The 12434-nt window shown below is 38.1% G+C and overlaps 1 protein-coding gene across 3 annotated transcripts in view; it reads left to right on the top strand.

Annotated features, from left to right (window-relative positions):
- pag1 (phosphoprotein membrane anchor with glycosphingolipid microdomains 1) overlaps nt 1–12434 on the top strand; it is an 83981-nt gene that overhangs the window by 61302 nt on the left and 10245 nt on the right. For all 3 annotated transcript variants that reach the window (XM_061966914.1, XM_061966915.1, XM_061966916.1), the window contains 2 exons: nt 1821–2243; nt 11182–11241. In XM_061966914.1, coding sequence (XP_061822898.1) covers nt 1821–2243; nt 11182–11241 — 483 coding nt within the window. The remainder of the gene's footprint in view (nt 1–1820; nt 2244–11181; nt 11242–12434) is intronic.

Raw genomic sequence — 12434 nt, 5'->3', positions numbered from 1 at the left:
ACAGTGGTGAACATGCCCTTTCCCAACTACTTTGGCACGTGTTGCAGTCATGAAATTGTAAGTTAATTATTAGTTGCAAAAAAAAATAAAGTTTATGAGTTTGAACATCAAATATCTTGTCTTTGTAGTGCATTCAATTGAATATGGGTTGAAAAGGATTTGTAAATCATTGTATTTCGTTTATATTTACATCTAACACAATTTCCCAACTCATATGGAAACGGGGTTTGTAAGATATTCAAGTAATATAGCATAGTGCTGGTAACTAGCAAGATAGTCGCTTGCTGGCAGCTATCATCGCTAATCGTCAGCTTGCAACTAGTGCGCTAATCAATGGCTGGCAACTAGCACATTATTTTCTTAACGGCAACTAGCGTGCCAATTGCTAGTTGAAAACCAGCGCGCAAACCGCCAGCCGGCAACTACCTGGCTATTTGCTCGCCGAAAAACTAGCACGCTAATCGCCAAATGGCAGCTAACATGCTAATCGCTAACTCGCAACTAACACATTCATTGCTTGCTTCCACCTAGAGTGCTAATCGCTAGCTAGAAACTAGCATGTTAATCGCTAGCTGTCAACATGTGTGATAATCGCTAGCTGTCATCTAGCATCGTTAATCGCTACCTGTCGTTACATGAAACAGTCATCTACAATAATGTTTCGTCTACAAAGTACGTCATTTTGAATTTGATGTTTGTTTTTTTAAATAAAACTTAGTCAAAAGATTTAGGTATAAGTACTTTTAGAAAATTTTGAGCACATGTAAAAATACCGCGATAAAAATGATAACCGTGTTCATTTTGGTCACATTAACCGTGATAAGAAATGTTCATACCGTGGCATACAGTATGATATGTACAATTTTTTTTTTCTTTTAAACCTGCAATGTACAGTGAGTAGGGTGGCCATCACCCTGTCATTTCTAAACTACACTACAATGTGTTGGGTTAATATTTATTTTTATTTTTTATTTGGTCCTGTCCAGCTTCTCTGGCAAATCATATAGTTGATGTAGATGCCCATATCGGCTGTTCAGATTTACTTTACAAAAGAGAAGTGGAGGATACTTCACTTGTAGCCTTATTTGTATTTGACTTTATTAAATGATGGATGGATGGAAATGTATTTATATTATTATTTGGTGCAGCCGGGCCGGAGCAGGAGGGGATAGAAAGAGAAAAAAAAGAAGACAGAGGGGGAAATTGTGGGGACAAGAGGGGGATTAGACAGAGAGACAAAAACAACAACAGCAAACACAACAACAACAACAACAACAACAATAGAGCAACATCAGCAAATACGACATGTACAAATATGATGGTAAAAGTAATAGCAAATAAGCAGTTAGCGAAAATAAAAAATAATACAGAAATGACAATGAGCATTATTACACTACAAATGGAGCAATACAAATACCAATAGAAATAGCGCTATTGATAATGAACAATACCAATACTTTACCTTTATTATCAACAATACAGTTGTTCAAATGCAACAATACATGTACGTAATGATAACTTGAGATACGAAATAATGCAGAAAACTGGAGGGGGAGAAAGAGAAGCAAACTACATTAACCTTGTAGATTGTTATAGTTACAATAGGTTAAGCTATTTTGGGTTGATGTTAATGTGTATTAAATGAAATCTGAATTTGTCAAAAGATTGCGGGGGGATATAAAAAAAAATACCGGTACTTTAAATATAGTCTCCGCAGTACCTCTGTGTACTGTGTTGGTTGAAGACCCCCTGTTGAAGACCTCTGGATTAGGGGCATTATTAATTGGCTCAGTCAAGGACATTATCTGTCCTTTGTCCAGGTGGTGAAAGACATGGCGGTGGCGTCCCGCGACATCAGCATCGAGGACTCCCTCTATGAAACGGTCAAGGAGCTCAAGTACCCCCCGAAGAAGCTGGCCCTCACCAACGGTACGGCCGACTTGAGCGCTGCCCACCACCAGCCGCCCCTTTGCGCCTCCCTCCTCCTCAACGGCCACCTCAGCCCCAGCACGGCCGAATACGCCTCGGTGGACCGCAACAAGAAGAGCCGCCACAGCGCCGACCTGGAGGCCAAGCAGCGGTCAGGTGACAACAACGGCAGCGGAAGCTCCCCCGCTGGGAACCCCACAGAGGAGCCAGAGGATTTGCCCCCACCGGTACCGGAGAAGGTTCTGGATGAAAACGACAACCAGCCCATGCTGGTGAACGGCTTTGCTGACGGTGAAGCTTTATACAATGGAAAGGTGAGTACTGTTTCATTAAAAAAACATTTTTACAAGTTATGGTATTATTTTATTTTGAACATGCATACAGTTACAATGTAACATATTTTTACAGTGTCCTATTACAATAGATAAGGAGTGGGAAGAAGCAGAGCTTAGTTTCCCTTAAAGGAGAATTTTGCCTGTCATTCACAATCCTTATGTAAGACAAGAACATATATGTTGTTCTTTTTTAAGCATTCTACAAACCCCGTTTCCATATGAGTTGGGAAATTGTGTTAGATGTAAATATAGACGGAATACAATGATTTGTAAATTCTTTTGAATGCACTACAAAGACAAGATATTTGATGTTCAAACTCATAAACTTTTATTTTTTATTTTTTGCAAATAATTATTAACTTAGAATTTCATGGCTGCAACATGTGCCAAAGTAGTTGGGAAAGGGCATGTTCACCACTGTGTTACATGGCCTTTCCTTTTAACAACACTCAGTAAACGTTTGGGAACTGAGGAGACACATTTTTTAAGCTTCTCCGGTGGAATTCTTTCTCATTCTTGCTTGATGTACAGCTTAAGTTGTTCAACAGTCCGGGGGTCTCCGTTGTGGTATTTTAGGCTTCATAATGCGCCACACATTTTCAATGGGAGACAGGTCTGGACTACAGGCTGGCCAGTCTAGTACCTGCACTCTTTTACTATGAAGCCAAGTTGATGTAACACGTGGCTTGGCATTGTCTTGCTGAAATAAGCAGGGGCGTCCATGGAAACGTTGCTTGGATGGCAACATATGTTGCTCCAAAACCTGTATGTACCTTTCAGCATTAATGGCGCCTCCACAGATGTGTAAGTTACCCATGTCTTGGGCACCAATACACCCCCATACCATCACAGATGCTGGCTTTTCAACTTTGCGCCTATAACAATCCGGATGGTTCTTTTCCTCTTTGGTCCGGAGGACACGACGTCCACAGTTTCCAAAAACAATTTGAAATGTGGACTCATCAGACCACAGAACACTTTTTCACTTTGTATCAGTCCATCTTAGATGAGCTCAGGCCCAGCGAAGCCGACGGCGTTTCTGGGTGTTGTTGATAAACGGTTTTTGCCTTGCATAGGAGAGTTTTAACTTGCACTTACAGATGTAGCGACCAACTGTAGTTACTGACAGTGGGTTTCTGAAGTGTTCCTGAGCCCATGTGGTGATATCCTTTACACACTGATGTCGCTTGTTGATGCAGTACAGCCTGAGGGATCGAAAGTCATGGGCTTAGCTGCTTACGTGCAGTGATTTCTCCAGATTCTCTGAACTCTTTGATGATATTACGGACCGTAGATGGTGAAATCCCTAAATTCCTTGCAATAGCTGGTTGAGAAAGGTTTTTCTTAAACTGTTCAACAATTTGCTTACACATTTGTTGACAAAGTGGTGACCCTCACCCCATCCTTGTTTGTGAATGACGGAGCATTTCATGGAATCTACTTTTATACCCAATCATGGCACCCACCTGTTCCCAATTTGCCTGTTCACCTGTGGGATGTTCCAAATAAGTGTTTGATGAGCATTCCTCAACTTTATCAGTATTTATTGCCACCTTTCCCAACTTCTTTATCACATGTTGCTGGCATCAAATTCTAAAGTTAATGATTATTTGCAAAAGAAACAAAGTTTATCAGTTTGAACATCAAATATGTTGTCTTTGTAGCATATTCAACTGAATATGGGTTGAAAATTATTTGCAAATCATTGTATTCCGTTTATATTTACATCCAACACAATTTCCCAACTCATATGGAAACGGGGTTTGTAAATAGTAAATAAATGTTATCAAAAGTCTACTTACAATGAAGCCTATTGGAGTCACACTATTCTGCCTATAACGCCCCTAAAAAACATCCAAACACCTCCATTGAGGTTTCATATACATGCTTAAGTATATTTTTAATGGAGTAATGGGTAAGTTTACAATAATAATTACGTATTTTGATCATTTTAATCACAAGCTGCGCATTAATTTCAAAACAATTTCAACAACATCACTGATTACTACTCACGGCAGACTTCATGGGAGCCAACAAACATAATGAAACATCACTTACTATACAATGTCTGTTGTCATCAGGATGCCGACTGATAGAATCTTGTTATAGTCCCGTTTAGATGAAGAATGACTCATAATACTCAAGAAGAAAAGTGGGGTGTAAACAAGCGCCTTTTTGTGTCGTTCTCGCCATTTCCAGGTTTGAATTGGATGCCAAAGTTGACTAATTTGTCGGAATCTATCCTCATCCTTCTACTATCCAGGTGAGAGGCTTGATATAGGATTTGGAATAAACTTCCACGAGCAAGGAAACGAGGAAACAGCTGATCAGTCGATCATGTCAACATTAGCACATAAGCTTGGGAACGGCGCTACTATAAATAGTTTGTCTGCGTTAGCGCTTTTAAAAACAATATCACTAATACTTGCTTAATATTCAAGTCATGAAATGTAAATGGAGTATTGTTGGCACTTATTGAATGGTTATTTATTGAGTTTTATGGGCGAAATAGAGGACCTCCCATTGGCTCCATTGTAAAGTTTATTTACGTGTTAGAATGCATAAAAAGAAATACATCCATCATCATAATGATTGTGAACGATAGGCAAAATAAGAAAAAATTGCAGTTCCTCTTTAAAAGTTTTATGCACATGTGGACTGTTTGCCATTAGAAATGTTTACAAGGTGACGTGTCAGTGCTGTGTTTACGGCTTTCTTGTTACCACGTGCAAACTTGATATCAAGTGGGAATGCGGACAAAAGTTGAACTTTTCACCGTATGCTTTCTGCTGTCCTTTCTCCTTGGCGGCCTTTTTCTGTATGTAGCCAGCTAGCTCGGCCATACGCATGCTCAATTAGCATGCACGCACTGGCCACAACGTTAGGTACCCATCAGCACACTAGCCATGCTAACGTCTGATAACAATATACTGGTAATGTCTGATAACATTATCCTGGTAAATTTTAATAAACAATATCCTGGTAATGTTCTATAACAATATCCTGGTAATGTTCTATAAACATATCTTGGTAATGTTCGATAACGATATCCTGGAAATGTTCAAAAACGATATCCTGGTAATGTTCGATAATATCCCGGTAATTTTCGATAACAATATCCTAGTAACGTTCGATAATAAAATTCTGGTAATGTTCGATAGCTATATGCTGGTAATTTTCGATAACAATATCATAGCAATGTCCGATAACAATATCCTGGTACTGTCAGATAAAAAATATTCTGTTAATGGTCGATAAATAAGTTTCGATGTCTCTTTTTTTTTACCAACTTTTATTATATTCGGTATCTTACAACTTTTACTATGTTTTTTTCTGTAACTTACAACTCTTACTATATTCAGTTTGGTAACTAGCAACTTTTACCATATTCGGTAAATGAGAACTTTTACTATATTCCGTTCGATAACTTTTAACTTTTACTATGTACAGTATGGTAACTTAGAATGTTTACCATATTCAGTAACTTACCATTTTTACCATATTCGGTAACTTAAAACCTTGACCATTTTTGGTAACTTACGACTTTTACCGTATGCAGTAAATTATAACTTTTACCATTATTGGTAACACAACTTTTACCATATTTGGTAACTTAACAAACTTTACCATGTTTTGAAACTGACAACTTTCACCATTTATGACAACACAGCTTTAACCATATTTGATAAGAAAACATTTACCATATTTGGTAATTTACAACTTTTACCATATCCGATAACTTATGACTTTTACCATTTTTGGCAACTTACGACTTTTACGATATTTGATAACTTACAACTTGTACCATTATTGGTAACACGACTGTTACCATATTTGGTGACCTACAAGTTTTACTGTATTTGGTACCTTACAACTTGTACCATTTTCTGTAACTGATAACTTTTAAGGTTTTTGATAACACAACTTTTACCATATTCAGTAACAAAGAAATTTGACCATATTTGGTAACTTACAACTTTTATCATATTCGGTAACTTAAAACTTTTACCATATGCGGTAAATTACAACTTTTACCATGTTTGGTAGCTTAGAACTTTTACCATTTCTGTTAACACGACTTTTACTATATTCGGTCAATTGCAACTTTTACCATATTCGCTTACTTCCAACTTTTACCATATTCAGTAACCTAAAATTTGTTCTATAGTAGGTAACTTACGACTTTTGAAATCTCTCAACTTACAACTTTTAACATATTCAGCAACTTACAACTTTTAAAATATTCGGCAACTTACAACTTTTACCATATTCAGTAACTTAACAATTTTACCATATCCGGTAACTTTAAACTTTTTACCATATCCGGTAACTGTAAACTTTTTACTATATCCGGTAATTTAAAACCTTTATCGTATTTGGTAACTGACCACTTGTATCACATTGGGCAATTTACAACTGTTACCATTTTGGGAATACAACATTTACCATAATTGGTATCTTATGACCTGTGGACCATGTCAAGATGAAGTTTATCTTAAAGGAGGAACCATTAACAACAATAATGCACATAGTCATATTTTTATTGGGAAAGTAACCCGTATGTAAACAAATTGGTGACATAACCAAAAGAAATTAGTGCAGGTTTTTATTCACGTAATAAGGCGTGCATTCATGGGGTAGAAATATGGGATGTTGTTTATGTGAATCTAGGAGACACAAGACATGTGGAACGCTAAGCTGATTAAAGCGAGCTGGACAACTCAGGTGTCAGTGGTGTGAACGTACAGTACGCTAGTACAATAGGCAGATTATCTTCTGTTTTGCATGCACATTAACAGCAATGAGGTGGGCGTATGAAAACCCACATTCCTCTATCCTGGAAACTAGAGGCCCAACCATGCTGGCGGCGGTCCCAGCAGCCCGTCAGGTGGGTCAAACTCATTTCGTGCAGCCCATTTAAAAAGCCTGCGGGTGATGCGCGCGTCTTGTACGACTGCCAACAAGTCGCGGCGCTGTTTACGTTCAATAACAACCACATGATCAGGGAAGCCGTGCAACGAAAGGTCGGGCGCCGATGTGTGTTGAAAGTCTTTGTGTGCATTTAGTGGCGCTACCTGAGGGCATTTACCTACACGCCGCTGCATGCGCTGCAAATGCAAGCATCACAGGACGCAGCATCATCCATCATGGAGCCAGACTAACTGTCACGAGGACGGTGGGCAGCTGGTTCTAGCCGCATGCACGCACATACGCACACACACTAATAACGTGCACGCACACATATTATCCGACAAGACAAATCACCTCTTGGTCATACATGAGCGTAAACCGCAGGGAGCCAGCAACATTGAGGGTTAACCTTAAATCAGCCCCAGGGGGTCTACGTGCAGCACAAAATATGCAAACACACACATGTTTCCATGATGGAGGGTGGGGCATGTAGCGGTATCAACATTCTTGCTGACTGGACCAGGTCCTCATATGCACTCGCGGCCCACAATATTAGGTACACCTAGGAACCATATTTGGTAACCAAGTCCTTAAAAGGGAAATGAACAATATTTGGTAAGCTATTCCCTAAACAGGAAAGGAATCATATTTGGTAATCCAACCTTTAACCAGGAAGGTAACCACATTTGGTACCCTAAACGTACAGGTGATTAAAATAAACCTGCTGTGTCCAATAAGTGTGCCCTGATTTCAAAGATAATGTACATGTACATCATTGTACATTTCATATTTCACAATACGGTCGCATCCAGCGGAGTTGCGTCTGGATTACCCAGCGTGCCTTATGGGCACCAGTGTGTGTGTAACTGTTACAAATGTTTGTTTTTCGCACTTAGTCGTCACCCACAAAGCTATTTACCTTCTTTTACTCATGTTTACCTTTTTTTTTTACCTTCTTGTAACTGCCTTTTACCATCTTTTACCCTGTTTACCTAGTTTTTTACCTTCTTATATCAGCTTGTCACCTTCTTTTGACTGTTTACCTAGTTTTGTACCTTCCTTTACCTCTTTTTTACCTTATTTTATCTGAGTTACCTTATTTTATCTGAGTTATACCTTCATTTACCCATGTTTATCTAATTTTACCCTTATTTTATCTACTTTTTTTTACCTTCTTTTAACTGTTCACTTACCCTTTTACCCTCTTTTACCCATGTTTAACTACTTTTTTACCTTCTTTTATCAGCTTTTCACCTCCTTTTTGACTGTTTACCTAGTTTTTTTTACCTTCCTTTTTTTGTACCTTAATTTACCCATGTTTATGTAATTTTACCCTTTTTTAATCTGCTTTTTTTTTACCTTCTTTTAACTGTTCTACTTACCCCTTTACCCTTTTTTCCCAATGTTTACCTACTTTTTACCTTGTTTTACCTGCTTTTTACCTTCTTTTATCTGCATTTTACCTTCACTTACCCATGTTTACCTACTTTTTAACCTTGTTTACCTGCTTTTTAATCTTCTTTTATCTGTTTACCTTCTTTTACCTGTTTACCTACTTTTTTCCCACCTTGTTCTACCTGCGTTTTACCTTATTTTTCCTATATAGGGTTACCTAACCTTTTTACTTTCTTTTATCTGCTTTTACCCTTTTTTACCTATGTTTACCTACTTTTTTTTACTTTCCTTTACCTCATTTTATCTAAATTGTACCTACTTTTTAACTTTGTTTTATCTGCTTTTAACCTTGTTTTTGGTTTTTACCTTCTTATAACCATGTTTTACCTACAGTTTAACCCTCTTTTTCCTATGTTTACCTGTTTTTTACCTTCTTTTATCTGCATTTTACCTTCATTTACCTACTTTATACCTTCCTCTAGAGTGTTTTACCCACTTTTTAGTTTATTTTACCTATGTTTACCTGTATGTGTTCCTTCTACCTTGTTTTACCCGCATGTTACCTTCTTTTACCTATTTACCCACTATTTTATATTATTCTACTTTTTTTACTTGCTTTTTGCCTTTTTTTTCCCATCTGTTTACCTACCTTTTTAACTTCTATCTTTTTTACTTGCTTTTTACCTATGTTTACCTACTTTTTAACCTGCTTTTTAACTTGTCACTCACTCTTTTTCTACTGTTTTTTTTTACCTGCTCTTACCTTCTTTTAACTATACTTTTTACCTTCTTTTACTTGTTTAGCTACTAGTTTATCTATGTTTCCATACTTTTTTTTAAATTTATTTTTACCAGATTTTTTACCCTATTTTACCTATGTTTACCTACTTTTTTGCATTTTCAACCTTATTTTACTTGTTCTCTACCTTCCTTTACCTATGTTTACTCTTTTTTACCATCCTTGACACACCATTTAGCTTGTAAATCCAAGAGCACCTTCTGATTCCCGAGCGCGGTCAAGGCTGCTGCTCACTGCTCCCCTCACCTCCCAGGGGGTGGAACAAGGGGATGGGTCAAGTGCAGAGGGTAATTTCACCACACCCAGTGTGTGCGTGACTATCAGTGGTACTTTAACTTTAACTTAAGCAAGCGGATGCCATCTACTTGTAATTACAAGCCGCTAATACAGCCCTGTTATAATTCCTTTGTGATGGTATTAAATCTGAAAAAATTGCGCCAAATATTTTTGTAGCTGTCATTATGTATGTGTGGCAGGCCACTATGACTTAATCAATGTATGGAAAACGCTGGCTTAGTGAGTGTTTACTGCCTCAAATAAAGCTAATGCGCCAAATCCTTGGCAGAAAAAAAGTCTAATTTAATTAGGGATGTAACGATATGAAAATATCATATTATTGTTATCATTATTATTGCGATATCGTTGAATGTGCTCAAAAAGTTTTATTTTAAAACATTTTATAAAATAAACAGACGCACAATTTACTTTATTGGAAGAAGAAACATTGAATATTGTACTGGATTCTTAAGAGCCACATTTGAGCGTTTATCTTTTTCCGTTTCAATTTCTAAAAGTTTTAGAAGTTTTTTAATGACAAAGGAAAAACACTTAATTTCCGGTTTATGTGACTCCGCGCAAATGAGCTAGCGCTGGCTGGTTTATGAGTGTTTATCGAAGTGCGGTTATCAATTAGTTTTTCAATTATTTTCTTTCAATTGCAATACTAACTGTCGGGAGTTTATCATTAATACTGTTCATCATTACATCCCTATTGTCAATGTTTACTCATGTTACCAAATATGGTTCCTGGTGTGCTACAAGAACTGTTTAGAAGCCAGCAACAATTGGTAACGTCACTCGTGCGTCTCATAGGCTCAGAGGGCGGGGTCACTCTGCCTAATTGGTCACCCAATTAGATTGAAAAAGCCTTCAGGCGCCTGGCAGATTGTATGTCAAATCTATAAAAGTAATCATGTGTCCAAATGGGCTTTATCCATAAGGTAACCATATTGATTCATGCGTCGCCTCGGACACTTTGACGGATGAGTGCCCGGCACCATTTAGCATCCTGTGTGGCTGCAGGTTTTATTAGAAAATATAAGAAATAAAATGGAGTTGTGAATGCCTTTCTCAGAGGCATTACAACTTAAGGCGTGCCAATTACTGTGATCTTGCGGGAATATCGAGCTTCTCGTTAGGCTCCTGAGGTGTTTTCCGCCACCGTCACGTGCGCTTTGTGGATGCCATCCATCACGGAGACGTCCCGGACCGAGGCTGTCACCGCCTATTGATTTTATCTCAATAACGCTCTCAATAAACGAGTACTTATGTGCAACATTAGCTTCATTTTTCCCGCTTTCTGAGGACCAGTCAATACACTGTTGACAACGATGCAAATCAATAGGCAAATGGGTCTTAATTTGCCTTTTAAAAAAACTTTCTGCGTTGCATCGAAAAATGTGTCAAAACTAGTTTGTAAATGAAACATGCTAGCGATTTCTTTGAGGCAAAACGTTCCTTAGAGACTCAACACTGTTCAGCCTCGGGAGTTTTTATATATTTCCTGAGCCATCTTTGTGTTCTCCCATCTAGCTCCACTCCCCCCTGTCTTCGGCACCGGGGCTCCACAACAAAGTTCCGTCAGACAACGAGGTAAGCTACAAGTCCCTTATTCCCAATACTTACACTCCTGAGATGGCAGCACTTTGGCTCAAGGCAAGCACCTAAAAGGAAGAGTAGAAGATCAGATAGTACGCTCTGAGGGGGGGGATGGGGGAGAGAGGGGGAGGTACAAGTTGTAACCTAAATAAACTTTGACAAGTGGTTTTAATCAGGCTGACTGGGAGCACCCCGTTTGATGTGTCTGCAGCTTTAATGCTAATGAGCTGTGTTTGGACTACAGAGCCGAAGGTTTTAGGACAGAGTTTCTGCAGCTATCAGCAAATTTAATCTAATGCCTTTTTAATGCAACCTAAAACAATTTAGTGCCCATGTCCTACTGAAGATAGTTATTATATACAGTGGCACCTCGATTTACGAACCCCTCTATACGCAAACTTTTCTGTTTATGAACTGATCGGCCCAAGAATGCTCTGGGCATACTTGGGCCGATCAGTTCAAGTTAAATCAAATTAATGCCATTCACAAGTATGATAGACGAAGATTGACAAAGAAGGCTCGGTGCCACAACAAGGTTTAATTGTGAAGACACCTTTCTTTTCCGGAAAAATATGCCAGAGCAGACTTATTGCACAGCGAGGAAAATAAATGACAACTACTGCTCCTTGAACTCAAGAGAGTACACACAGAAGGGGTTTGGCGGTGGGGGGAATCGTTCTTTGTCTGTCTGCTCCTTTATTCATATGTTGTTAAAGTTAAGGATTTATGATCCTTTGCGAGGGCACCATAGTGGCTTCTGTGTGTGCGCGTGTTGGCAGCACGGTTCTGCTTATTTTTCATTCATTTTCATTGGCCTTTATCTAACTAGGTTTTAAATCAAATTGAAAGTTCATTGTGTGTTTCATATACAGTATTGTATAACACTTTATATTGTGTTTAAAGTCACTTCACTAAAATATGGACTTTTGTCAAGGCTGCAACCCATTATTAATGGTTCTTATGGGGGAACTCTGCTTAACTATATAAACATTTCCTTTTACAAACTGTGTTCAAGAACCAATCAAGTTCATAAATGAAGGTTTCACTGTATAGTCAAAAGCTTACAATTGTCTTCATAGACAATTGTAAGCTTTTGACTATCCTAAATTTGAATAGTTGAAAGTAAACATTTGACAATGATAATCTTGAATAGTTGAGAGTTTACATTAACCGTGGCCAAATTTACT

This window comes from Nerophis lumbriciformis, linkage group LG11, assembly GCF_033978685.3.
Source record: "Nerophis lumbriciformis linkage group LG11, RoL_Nlum_v2.1, whole genome shotgun sequence".
NCBI lineage: Eukaryota > Metazoa > Chordata > Actinopteri > Syngnathiformes > Syngnathidae > Nerophis > Nerophis lumbriciformis.
Note: the sequence above shows the minus strand (reverse complement) of the source record. Positions and strands in the feature narration are given on the sequence as shown.